The sequence below is a fragment of the Gymnoscopelus braueri genome (genome assembly GCF_963280865.1).
Source record: "Gymnoscopelus braueri genome assembly, chromosome: 7".
NCBI classification, from domain to species: Eukaryota; Metazoa; Chordata; class Actinopteri; order Myctophiformes; family Myctophidae; genus Gymnoscopelus; species Gymnoscopelus braueri.
The window spans coordinates 25,513,029-25,527,173 of record NC_137608.1 but is presented as its reverse complement, the minus strand read 5'-3'; the positions used below and the strand labels follow the sequence as shown (position 1 = coordinate 25,527,173).

At 43.7% G+C, this 14,145-nt stretch overlaps 1 protein-coding gene across 1 annotated transcript in view; it reads left to right on the top strand.

Moving 5' to 3' along the window:
• aopep (aminopeptidase O (putative)) overlaps window positions 1–14,145 on the top strand; it is a 109,019-nt gene that overhangs the window by 40,103 nt on the left and 54,771 nt on the right. The window contains exons 9-12 of the mRNA XM_080433332.1: window positions 7,069–7,171; window positions 7,857–7,964; window positions 8,761–8,807; window positions 11,331–11,391. Coding sequence (XP_080289458.1) covers window positions 7,069–7,171; window positions 7,857–7,964; window positions 8,761–8,807; window positions 11,331–11,391 — 319 coding nt within the window. The remainder of the gene's footprint in view (window positions 1–7,068; window positions 7,172–7,856; window positions 7,965–8,760; window positions 8,808–11,330; window positions 11,392–14,145) is intronic.

Below are 14,145 nucleotides of genomic sequence, written 5' to 3'. Positions count from 1 at the left end.
AGCTATAAACCTGTGTGGGTGTGTGTGTGTGCGCGTGTGCGTATGTGTGTGTGACATTAAGTTCTGTCTGTAATGGCTCCTGATTTCCTCCTGCTCTCTCTCTCTCTCTCTCTTTTAACACACAGGTGCGCGCATTGGCTACACACACGTGCGCGCGCGCTGCCTACGAGTCAGATAAGAGCACCATATATTCTGAGATACATTGAGCTATTGTGTGATTTTCTAAGGCAGCGAGCAGCGATTCCTCTTAAGGCGCATAGTCAATCATCTCAGCCAAAGAGAAAAGGTGAAAGAGAGGGATTTACCCATCCATCCATCCAGAGATCTGGACAGCAGGAAGGGTGGGACTCTTTTGTCTAACATGGCGGTGATGGATCAACCCCCCCCCTCTCTCTAACCTCTGTGTTCCCTAGGTGTGTGTGACACACAAATACCGACTGACACAAGCTCGGGGAAAACGCACACTCCATCATCGCTGCCCCTTTCATTCAAGACTCCTTTTTGCTATAATTCTTTGTCATATGTAGCGTAGTGCGCGCACACACACACACACGGTCACATACACATGCGCGTACACGCTCAGATACACTGAGCACCACTCTGTATCACGCTGTCTTAAAAGAAGTCTGTCTTATCAGTGTACAGACAGACTGACAGACAGGCAGTGGGTCAGCTTGGAGAAGGAGAGGGGGGGAAGGGGGGGTTACACCTCACTGTAAAAAAGAAATTACAAAAAAGGTGCAATGGACGTATATGCAGTATTGATGTAGCAAAAGTTTGCTTTGGTCAACAGTTCTGAGCATCAGTGTTTGATATGATGTATTTGATACCTATAGCCGAAGATGATATAAACATTCACATTACAAATGTTCTAAATCGCCTCAACGCAAGGCGTTGTGAGCTTGTAGATCAGCTATTTTCACAATTATTGCCTCTTTCTTATATTATTTGACAATTTGCCCAAAGTTTGACCAGTTTTTATAGTCTAGTTTGTTGATTACTTTAGATGCAGTAGTGGTCTTTTTTCATTTATTTAAAAAAAAATTGTACTAAAAAGGTCTTAAAAGTCACTTTACTGTCATCTGGCCACCCCCCAAAATCATGTGGGGACCGACCCACAGGTTGAGAACCACTGGACTAGCTAAGGAGAGCTGTATCCATGAGTCTCCTAGCCAGCAGAGACAGAGAGAGAGAGAGAGAGAGAGAGAGAGAGACACACACACACACACACACACACACACACACACACACACACACACACACACACACACACACACACACACACACACACACACACACACACAATATGATTCCTTGGAATTGAGTCTTCCAGGAAGCTGATGACTTCCTCTCTCAGTCCACTGAGCTCAACCAAACAGCTCCCTGCTCTCTTCTGTTCCTGCCCGTTCTCCCACACCGCCCCTCCTCTTCTCATCCTCTCCATAGTCTCTCGTCTCGCTCCCTTTGTCATCTGCTTATTAGCCAGGCCTAGACGGCGTTGGTGAAAAGGGTTTGAAAATTGCGTACCACTTCATTCGTGCTGGAAATATGTTGCGAGATGCAAAAGTTGACACCTCACTTGCTAATTAAGATGAGTAAAGTGGTCCTTGTCCTTTTTAAAATACATCCAGCTCTCCTTATTTAACCATTTATTCTTGTCATCCCTCTAGCCCACACCATCCCCTTGACATTCTCTCCGAAATCCCTTTTCCTGTCACGCCTTGCCTCATGCACCACCTGCTGTTGTGTGGTTCATGGTCCACTGAGCTGTGTTGTGGTGGCTGGGTCAAAGCAGGTAAATCAGTGGTTCTCAAACATGTCAATAACCTCCAAAATGATATGTATTTGGCCGGGGACCCCCATCTCAAAATATTTTGTGCCATGGGACCCACCCCCATACAAGATTTGTGTTGTTAGAATGTTTTAAAAGATTGTTTTGATCCACAAGATCGTCTATTTTCAAATAGCCAATGTCTTTATTGCTGGGGACCCCCTGGAACCCCCTCAAGGACCCCTGGGGGTCCCCGGACCCCGCTTTGTGAACCACTGAGGTAAATGATCCTATGAAACGGGAAACGGCTGATATTGAGGACTGACTGAATGATTGATAGGAGAAAGCTAAGAAACAGATTGTGCTGATATGCAGTGTGACTCTGCGTGTCGGTGTGTGTCTCTGGTGTTTTGCTTAAACGCTTAAAGGACCACTTCACCCATTTTAAACGTATCTTCATATATTGCACTAATGCTTTTTAAAAGATGGTACCATTTTTGTCTATTGGGTCTGTGTCTCTGAGGAGGGCTGTGGACAGTTCAGAAACCCACCAGTGACATCATCGATAGGCAGGTTTGGTCATTTCATTATGAGCATTATTAGTGAGGACCAATTATATGACGATAGGTTGAAAATGGGTGACGTGTTCCTTTAAGTGTACTTGTTAAAGTATGTGAACGAAAAAGTGTTGTGTGCAAGGGTTTCTTTTTGTGTGCGGCCGTGTCCATTAGTACACAGTGGTCTATGTGTGTGTGTTGGGTCCTGCCATGCAGCATGTCCTGTGTGTGAGAGTGCAGACCTGGTGATGAAGGGTATATTGATTGGGGAGGGGGGGTTGGTCAGGCGCCTGGCGTATCGACTTGGCAGGGGGCTGATCCTTGAAGGCCCCTGTATTGGCACACTGAGTTAATCTGCTCTGCCTGATCAATACCAGCTAACTGAAACTATCATCGCACACAGCAGCCCACATCGGCACCCTGTTTGTTTGCCCTTTATTGCCTCAACTGTACTGTATGGATGTTCATTTCCTCGTGCATGGGGGAAGATGGGGGATTTGTGTTTGGATGCATGTGTTTTTTTTTCGCACTGGCTGAAAGCCAGGGAGCAACATATAGGGTCATCTTAAGTGACGTCAGTACTGAGCACTTTTGCAAGACCTTTTGATAAATTCTACATACATAATAATAAATAAAAATGCCCTCCCACATGATCGGATCGGTGATCGGTATCGGTCGATCAGGCTTCAGATGATCGGTGATCTGCCCCAAAAAACCTGATCGGAGCACCTCTAGTGCGTTTGATTTATTATTCATGTACGCTCGATTATTTCCCCCCTCACAACCAAACCACACAATCTTGACATCAGGAGCACTGGCAGAGACAAATGAAATTCCACCAACATTCTAAACATTTTTGTGGTTAGTCCAGGCTGACACATTATTAGGATAGTTCGTTTTGTTATGAGTTATAGTTATGTTTAATTTAATTTAAAACAAAAGTAATTGTCAATTTGATATTGATGTTGCAGTTTTGTGTTAAGATTAACACATCTGTGGTACATACACCATTTGATTTAATTTAGCTATCAATTATATCAAGTTCTTTATGTGTTTGTAATTTTAAAAGAGGTTAATTTCTAATTTCTAAGAAAAGTAGCCTAATTGTTGAGTTTGAAACTGATATTGAACCTTTGTGTCAACATTAACACATTATTCTGTGGTACACACCATTTGATATAAATAAATCTTGATATCATGTTCTTGTGATTTCTACACCATACTGGAAAAATATGAGCAGATGAAGGTTGGCCCAGTATAGTTACGGCAAGAACTTCAAGCCGTGTAATGACGAGCCTCTTTATAATAAATCCTGCTACAATAACCTTTGGAGATGGGGCTCCATGGCCAAATACAAAGCGATGAACTATAGGACTTTAGAGTACCATGCAAGTGCAGTTGAAGTCTGTGTTGATAACATGTGAAGGCAACATTATATCTGCAGTTTCAGTTGGCCAATGTGTGCCTATTGTCAGCTTTCGCGTACAGATCACCACCCATAGCTTAGGGCAGTGGTTCTCAACTTTTTCAGGCCGTGACCCCCCCAAATAATCATATTTGAACTGGGGACCCCCCACCATGACAAGCACTTGGAATTGTAGGAGTTGAGGCATTACATTTAGTTTGACCTTTTGTTAACAGCCCATACCTGACTGGTAGTGGGACAACGTTTGTCTACTACTTGGTTTGATTTGCAACAACATGCAAGTAGGCATCTGTTCTTATGACACGTCATTTGAACTTGTCATGGTGACTGGTAATGATATTTGCAGCAGCATAACAATTGAATCCGTACCGATAAAATATAACCAAATGCACCCAATATAGTATTTGCCAAGCAGTTGTCATCCTCAATTGGAAGTTATTGAATGGCGAGTTGGGAAAGCATACACAATGTAACCCCGGAAGATATGTCAGGACTCCAAACAGTGTTTTGGCCAAGCATTTTTCAGTGAGTGAATATACAGGTGTCGTTCACTTCAGCTTACCGTCTATGGTTGGACACCCCATGAAATGATATAATGCACTGAGAAACACACACACACACACACACACACACACACACACACACACACACACACACACACACACACACACACACACACACACACACACACACACACACACACACACACACACACACACACACACACCCACACACACACCAAAGACAGAAGCCAGTGCGATCTGACTAGTTTAAAATCAGTCTTGTTTGTAATGTATGTGTGTCAGTGATACAGGCAAGACGCAAGAGTGAGTGCTTGCTAATTGTGTGTGTAAGAATAAGACAAAGCATGCCTGTTTTGTGTGTCAGAGACTGAGCGACACATACCTTTTCTCTTAGTGTACGTGAGTGAGTGAGTATGTGTGTATAAGTACGTTCGGTTTAGGCATATGTAAGCATAACTTGTGACTCATGTGCTGTAAAGTCAGAGCGTATCACCGTGAAGTCGTATAAACACTATACTGAAGTATGCCATTATAAATCTGAAGTCTGCCTCGGGCAGCTACTGTATAAGGCAGGCAGTGTACTACTCACCATTGAGATGATTGGAGTGTGGCTGCTGACATTGTACTCTTACTGTGTGTGTGTGTGTGTGTGTGTGTGTGTGTGTGTGTGTGTGTGTGTGTGTGTGTGTGTGTGTGTGTGTGTGTGTGTGTGTGTGTGTGTGTGTGTGTGTGTGTGTGTGTGTGTGTGTGTGTGTGTGTGTGTGTGTGTGTGTGTAACTTGGTTTTCCAGAATGCGTCTCATATATATTTATATATATATGTCACCCATTCTTGAGAATTGGGACGAAACCTTTTTTTTATTTATTTTTATTTTTACATTCTTCAATTAGCGTCGCGATGCGTCGCGATGCGACGCGTTGTGAGCTTGTAGATCGGCTATTTTCAAATAGCCTATGTAAAAAATAGGAATAAAGTGGTTAATGTATTTTTTACGATATAAGAATTTATATCTGAAAAGTAATTAGTAACTAAAGTTTTCAAATAATTGTAGTGGAGTAAAAGTACAATATTTGCCTCTGAGATGTAGTGGAGTAGAAGTATTGGAAATTGGAAATACTCCAGTAAAGTACAAATACCTCAAAATTGTACTTAAGTACAGTACTTAAGTAAATGTACTTAGTTACTTTCCACCACTGTCAGCAGGGAGTGTTGGGGAGTGTTGGGCGGGAGGAGTAGGACAAAGGTCCTGACCTACGTCCTCCCGGTGGGGGCTCCTCACTGGCAGGTGAGTCAGTAGGATACAACAGCAGTGAACACAAAAATGTGTGTGGGGGAGGAATGAATTGCTATAACGACTAAATTGGGGATAAAAGGGGTGTTAAACAATGATTGGCTACTTTAAATAAAACAATAAAAGACTGACCATTCATGTTATATCAAACTTTCTCCATATTATATCTGTCTTTTTCAATTAACTAGATCTTAAACTGAGGCACAGCATGTGACTTCCACAGCCTTAAAATGACTTTCTTTAAGATTACCATTCCATAGTTACACAGCTATGATTTAAAGGACAGGAGTCCAGAGTAAGATAGAAACGTGTCCTTTCGGTTGATACAATTTAGATTAAAGCAATGGCTTGGAAATAAAAGAATATTCATATTTCTTGATTAATTAAAAGGTTTTGTGAGCATTAACATAGACAATATTTAACATTCGCCCTGACTTCTGGGCGAATGTTGCACCAACACCAGCTGGCTTGCGCTTTGCCCTTGTTTGCCCACGTTTAGAGAACCGAATATAGCCGTGAATCACATACTTCAACACAGCACACTACATACAGTACACATTGGCAGCCAGGATCACGCTGCAAAGTAAAAGGGCTCTACAAAAGTAAATACAGTCAAGCGCATTAGTTTAAGCACAGCAATCCAAATGGAGCGTAATAGCCCTTCTCCTTAACACATTGACCGCCAGAGGTTAATCTCATAATGTACTCACCAGTGCCAACGTTTTATTGTTGTTTTTTGTTTTTTTCACGTTGCCATAGACCTCGTTAAAATCCTTAAGATTGAGCTCTGCACTGTTTGTAAACATCGCGGAGATCTCCCTGCGTGTACCAGTCCAAACCACGTGTCAAACGGGGCATCCATGTTGTAGTTAGAACGGTTTAGGTTAAACAGTGATCAGCGAGGAGAAAAACTACAATCGAAGAAAATGGCGTTGCAGTGTGCGCTTTAGAATGGAGTCCTATGGGATCGGCAAAACGTGATCCCGAATAATTCCATTTCCGGTGGTGTTACAATGAAATGTGCCGTACTAGAAAATTGAAAAAAGTTTTTTTTTTCGAAAAAAAGGAAAAAGCACCACAGCCCGTAGGCTACGGGATCGGCGCTTTACAGTTGGATTTATCGGCTCGTAGGCTACGGGCCTGGCGGTGAGAGTGTTAATGGCAGCCAAAGTACAAAGAATATACGGAAATATTGTGGCATGGTTAAGGCCTTCGACACTGAATCGACCGATGCAAAGATTTGTCTCCATGTAGCCTGTCTACCCTTGTCGCACCATAATGATGATGTAATGACAGTCTTTATTACATCCCCTCCCCTCATTGCCCCGTGCCTCTTCACACTCGCACACAACCCCAAAAAAACATTGTCACCACATGCCCCAGACAGACAGAATGATGCAGGGAGGCAGGTTATGCCTCCTGGCAGAGAGGTTCTTTGTTCTCTCTAACTATCTCTGTCGTTTTATGTGCTGTTCTGTCTGTTGCCCTTCTATCTGCAGACCCAACATGGAAAACACGGGCCAGGTGAGCGAGTCTGGCTCCTCCGTGGTTAAACATGCCCTCAACCCTGTCAAGACGTTCATGCAAGTCCACTATCTCAAGGTAAGATAGACCTGCTTGGTGGGAGGATTGAAGGGCGGAAGGGAGGGAAAGAATGAACAAAAAGAAAGGCAGGAACATCATACTGTAAGAAGGAACTGCAGGAGGAAGGAAGGCTAGAGTAGTGAAGGGAATTAAGGAGCAGATAATTAACCCATTAAGACCTGAAGCCTACAAATGTCTTCTAAATCCTTTCTGAAGTTTTCTGAAAAACCTATGTCTCCATGTCAGTGGTGCTCAATCTTTTTCATGTCAAGGACCCCCAAAATTATATGTATTTGGCACGCTGACCCCCATCTCAAAATATATTTTTCCAGGGATCCCCAGAAGCAAAGATTTGAGTAAAAAATGTTCGCTTTGAAAAAACAATATATTCAAAGATTTGCATAAATGTTCACGATTTTTCAAAAATAGCAGATCTACAAGCTCATAGTGCGGCACTCGATGCAGTGCTATGAGCTTGTATATCTGCTATTTTTAAACAGCCAAAGTATAAAATAATGGTTAAAGTGGTTACACAGATGCGTTCCCGGTTTGAATTAATTAATGAAGTCCTGCAGTGCCATTTTGTGTTTACTTGGACTTTTGAGGACATCTGTTCAGTTGTAATGGATATGAATGTGCTCTAGAGTTCCACTTTATTGTCTTTGATGGATCTTGTTGTCTTGGTCTCTTGTGTTCCATCCAGGGCTACTTCCTCCTCAGGTTCCTGGGCTCTCAGGTGGGAGAACAGCAATTCATTGACTTCTTCCGACTTTTTGTGAATAAGTATCATGGTCAACTCATTCTGTCTCAGGTAAAGGCTTTTTGTATAAACGTAATCTGTATGTTTTACCTGATTAACTGACCATATTGACCATATTTGCATAAGAAAGGGTTTTTCCCTCCGCCAGAGTATGAAGTAAAATGTCAGGCATGTTAATATCGTCAATTGAACTTGATCACGATCTTTTTCACGCTCAGCCACTTTACGAACTATTGATAAAGACAGACCATATAGACCATCCTTATTTGATGTGTTATCTATCACTGTTAACCCTGCTATCTTCATGAACATGCTTAAGGTGGTTGGCTAATGGTTCAAAGAACACCAAACGCATTTCAGATTGATGACCGTAGCTCAGCCTTGCCACATATGTTTATCCTACTGAGGCCGTGTGGCTGAGTGATCACACCTGGCCGTGTGTGTGTGTGTGTGTGTGTGTGTGTGTGTGTGTGTGTGTGTGTGTGTGTGTGTGTGTGTGTGTGTGTGTGTGTGTGTGTGTGTGTGTGTGTGTGTGTTTGAGGGTGTGCGCGTGTGTGTGTTTGTGCATGCGTGCGTGCGTCTTTGTGTGTGTGCATGTTTGTGTGCGTGCGTGCACATTTCAGTGCCCGTGTGTGATTTGTCCCACCTGGCTTCTGCTTCTACAGTGGCAAGCTGGGCCCTCTCACTAAGTAATGAATGTTTCATAAACACACTTTGAGGTGAATACTGGTGACCCAAGAACAAGCAGGCCTCTCTATTTCTTTTGTACCTCTTGCTTTATTCCCTCACACTCTCTCCCACTCAAACTCCCTCCATTTTCTCCCCGATGCTATTTTGTTCTTGACAGGATTTCTTGAGAATGCTGCTGGCTACATTTCCTGACATGGGAAGAAGGTATGTAACTGACCATTAGTAACGTTTTAGAGTTAATCCAATAGATTAGGGGTGCAACAGTAGATTGATTTTGATTGATTGAATACTTCATTAGCAAGTTTGGGAAACAGTACAGTTACTAAAGCTATGCTAAAAGGATGATAACACAAAAAGCCCCTGGGGCTTTGTTTCCATTGTGGTCATTTTTTACTCAATTCATCATCAAGACATACAAACAATACATATCAGCAACAAGACTAAAAGCGATACTAGATTATATTTACAGAAAAAAAGGGGGTGGGGGCGAGGGGCAGAGGATGACACTCCCGAGTCCCACAGGGCTCCTTCTGTGGAGCTCGCTGAGGGAGTGTGTTTGACTCTCTGAGGGCAACATAGTAGGGATAAGATTATATTAAGTGTAAGTCCAATTATAATTTGAGGACAGCCATATTTTTGGGTCAGTTTTGGGTGGCAGAATGGTATCGGTTTTCCAATACAAATGACCTACTGTACCCAGGACAATACCCAAATAAGTGACCTCATCTTTGCTTGTGGTTACATTGTCACCGACTCTCACCATGAAGCCCGGGGACTTTACTGAGGTTGTTTTTGGACCTAAAAAGAATGAATTCACTTTTTCCCGGGTGTAATGGCAGTTTGTTATCGGAAAGCCAAGTGCAGATATAGCTGAGCTCAGTGCTGAGGGCTTGTTCGACCTGTAATTTGTTCCCTATCCGAGACCAGGAGCGCTGAGTCATCCGCGAACAGGAACACATTGCAGTTACATGCTGATTTCATCGTGTCGTGTGTTGAACGTATTTATTTGATTTATCGAAAGAAGTAATTGATAGATTAATCGCTAAGAAGATAATCGATAATGTGCAGCCCTACAACAGATACATATTGCTACATGGATTTGTGGTAACCGATGTGCTCTTCACGTGTCTCAGTGCTCTTCGTGGAGGCTGGGGGAGAGATTGAAGTGTCAAATCGTATGAAAAGTGTGTTTGGGTGTGCGTATTGATTCTGTCTTGGCTCCGACTCTGACGTGCCTAACTTGGCCATCGCTGTGGAAGAGCCGTGAGTGAAAAGCTGCAGACACCAATCCTCTTAAGAGAGCAGTCTCATCCACTCTCTTATTAACCCATTCAATCCGGGAAACTAGGGGTGTGCCGATATATCGTCCCACGATATATCGCAATACGTTTTCGTGACGATATGTATCGTTTTGGGGGAAAAAAATATCGTTTTGATTATTTTTTTTATTTTTTACAATAATAATAATCAGGCATGCAACAGCCCCGAGGTGAAAAGGGTGACAACATGTTTTTTTTTTTTCGGGTCAGGTGTCAACCATTATTTTATACTTTGGGCTATTCAAAAATAGCCGATATACAAGCTCATAGCACGGCACTGAGTGCCGTGCTATGAGCTTGTAGATCTGCTATTTTTGAAAAATCTATTTTGTGCAAATCTTTGAATACATATATTTTGGGGTATTTTTTAACTCAAATATTTGCTTCTGGATGCTCCTGGAACAAAATATTTGACAAATGTTTGCTTTAAAAATACATATTCAAAGATTTACACCCATTTTCACGACAAAGTATAAAATAATGGTTAAAGTGGTTAAAATCTAAAATGACAGATGCTTGCCCGGTCCTAATGGGTTAATTGAAGTGTAAAAGGATAACTGCTCCGTCCTCCTCTCTCCTCCTCTCCCTCCTTGTCGTCGCTCTGACGTGCTCTTCCTCCCTGATCATCATTCCACTCTCTTTCCTCCTGATTGCCTCATTAACCTCTCTCAGCCTGTCTCTAACTCTATTTGCCCGGCTTCTCTCTCCTCCCCTCACTGCCCACATCCCCTCGTCCCTCCCCTTCCCTCTCCTACACTTTGCGTTTCTTCCTCACCTACTTCCCTCCTTCCCTCCCTCCCTCCCTCCCTCCCTCCCGCTGTCGCTCTGCCTTTCTCTCTCTCATCTCCTTTAAGCCTTGTCTTTTTATTTTTTCCTGCAGTGTGCTGCTACAGCCTAGCAGAGATTGATTGAATTAAACTGAGGGAGAGTCTGGAGAGTTAGGGACGGTCAATATTTGTGTCTCATGCCTCTTTCAGTAAACAACCCCCCGCTGCAATAGGAAGGATTATGATGAGAATAGATGCACTGCTGAGGGTCATAGCCTGTGTGTGTCCGTGTGTGTGTGTGTGTGTCTCTCCACATTTATTTGCCCACATGGAGGTGGTTCGCTATGCATGGCTCTTTATATATCGCCTTTAGCATACACCTGTGCTAACATACACTCCAGTTCCACCCCAGCTGCGTACACACATACACACATTTGCACATCTGTCTGTCCATGTCTTTGTGTAGTGAAGTGGGTGTGGCACTCTTTTGGTTACAGGTGCTGTCCCCGGCGTCTAGACTAGACTGACATGATCATAACAATACGTTCCCATCCATCCCGTGTTTTTTATGTGATATCTTTGGCAAAGGCAGCTACAGTGATCACATAAACACTGCTAACATTGTACTGTTTGTGTTACAGACATGGCCTCACCCTCAGCGCTGTTTATGCTCAGTGGCTGGATCAACCAGGAATCCCAAAGGTGCTGTGAGGGTTATTCATTCTTTCTGTGTGTGTGTGTGTGTGTGTGTGTGTGTGTGTGTGTGTGTGTGTGTGTGTGTGTGTGTGTGTGTGTGTGTGTGTGTGTGTGTGTGTGTGTGTGTGTGTGTGTGTGTGTGTGTGTGTGTGTGTGTGTGTGTGTGTGTGTGTGTGTGTGTGTGTGTACATTTGTCCTAACCACTTACAGAAGCAACACTGTGAGTTGTCGACTGTGAGATGATTGGGTTCAACTTTCACCTTATTTGTGGATGGTGTGAATGTCAATCAAATCTTTCAGCTTTCATTTAAGATTTTTGGGAAGAGAAAAACAGAGAGAAAAAAATCACACATAGTGTCAGGTGAATGCATGAGGGTGTGGTCTCAACGGAATGTTTAGTGAGAGTAATATGTGAAGGCGTGCTCTGATGATGGAACTGTGTTTATAAAACAGAACGTTAGTTTGCAAAGCAGAGGGATTAGATTATGACAGTCTGGTCATGTGACCTGGATGTGAGTGCTGTTGCTTTGAGCTAGAAAGACCAAGGTCACAGATAGCAGGCTTGGAAGGCTATAGACACACGCGTGTACGCGCACGCATGCGCACACGCACACACACACACACACACACACACACACACACACACACACACACACACACACACACACACACACACACACACACACACACACATCACTGATTTCCATTACACAATCAATCCACTTTAACGGCTTCTCCAATTCTCCATGGTAACCGATCTTAATTACCTACGTGTGTGTGTGTGTGTGTGTGTGTGTGTGTGTGTGTGTGTGTGTGTGTGTGTGTGTGTGTGCGTGTGCGTGCGAGTGTGTGCGCGCACAAGTGTGTGTGTGTGTGTCTACAGTGAGTGTGGTTGTGTCTGGGAACCTTCACCTTCTAGAATACTCATGGTGATGTAACTGAGTCCTTTCATGGGGCCTCTCAGAGTGGGAGTGACAGCTTGGTGGAACTGCTGTTTCCTCGCACCTGATTGGCCGACGGCTAGAGTGTTCCTGGAGAAGCTTTCTCTCCGTTTGATGTGTCAATCACTGGCCTATAAGATCAGCCGGATCGATGGAAACCTTTTACACACGAAAGTGCTTATGCATTATGAACAGTACATGCTTACACACACAAACACTTTGATATTTATTCTCTCTGTATCTCTCTCTCTCTCCCTCACACTCTTTCTTTCTTTCTTTCTTTCTACCATCCATTGCTCTGACAGTACATTGTACTCCCCCTGGGATCGGAGAAAGGCCGGAAACGGTTGTGGCGGCCTAATAATAAACAATGACATCCCTGCTGATCCTGGAGTTGGACTTGCGGAATGGGAAGGCCAGTGTAGTGCCGGTCTATTTCAGACTCTCTCTTGACTCCAGGGCTGGTATATGAGTAAGCACTATAAGCAGGCCCCTCGGGGAGATGGATCTAGGTTCGTAGTGAATTCTCTTTAAATAAAGACTGCCCTTGAGGCGGGGTCTGTGATCCTCTCCAGTGCCCTACAACCTCCCAGTCGAAGTTGTATCGACCTCATGTCATCAGGTATAAAAGACTCTTGGGCTGGATGTGGTGGGATATACTGGTGGAGGTTCTGTCTGATGTCTCGTCACTTTCACGAAACTCAAAATGGTAGTACTTAAATTGCTTCTTAAATTGTTGTCTTACATTGTTGGGATTTGAGAAAGTCCTGTGCCTGCGTGCATGTGTGCTTGTGCGAATGAGAGAGAGAGAGCGAAAGACAGACAGACAGACTGAAAGACAAGGAGAGCGATGGAGGTTGGAGGTTGGAGGGGGACAAAAGCCTTGCTATGCAGGGAACAGCAGTGGTGATCCAGGCAGTAAAAGAGTTATGTGTGGTATCCTGTTACACAATGCCACTTTACTGCCTCAATGAACGCTCCCCGCATTCTCTCTACAGCCTACCCTCACCTACCTCCCTCTTGGATGTCTCTCTCTCTCTTCAGCCTACCCTGTCATCACCTACCTCCCTCTGGATGTCTCTCTTTCTCTCTCTCTCTCTCTCTCTCTCTCTCTCTCTCTCTCTCTCGCTTTCTTTCTTTCTTTGTACCTTTGTGTGCGCCGCATGTCCCATGCGTTTATGTAATACATGCACAAATAGCAAAGCACCTACTCACTTATCTGGCTATGATAAAGCTAACAGCTGTGTGTGTGTGTGTGTGTGTGTGTGTGTGTGTGTGTGTGTGTGTGTGTGTGTGTGTGTGTGTGTGTGTGTGTGTGTGTGTGTGTGTGTGTGTGTGTGTGTGTGTGTGTGTGTGTGTGTGTGTGTGTGTGTGTGTGTGTGTGTGTGTGTGTATGTGTGTGTGTGTTCAATTATATACACATTATTTACTGTATGTACACTACAAGTGTGTGTGGCGTGTGGATGCATGTCTTTGTGTGTTTGAATATGCTGTTAATGTAACTAAGATAGTGCAAAAAAGAAAAAAAATCACCCAAATGGACCCGTAAGGGTCTCAGACTTAAATGAATACGGAGGTTATTTACTGTGTACACCTTTGGATACGATATGACAGGACCTCCCCGGAGTGTGAGAGCGGTGTTGCATTACAAACAATGTGTTTCCACACACTCACACTCCTGCCTGTCTCCTGTCTATCTCCCTCTCTCCCCCTCTTTTCTCCTTCCTCTCCCCATCCCTCTCTTCGCCTCCTCCTCTCCTTCATCTCGCCGTCACTCTCCCTCTCTCCCTCTCTCCCCCCTCATCTCCTTCATTCCCAT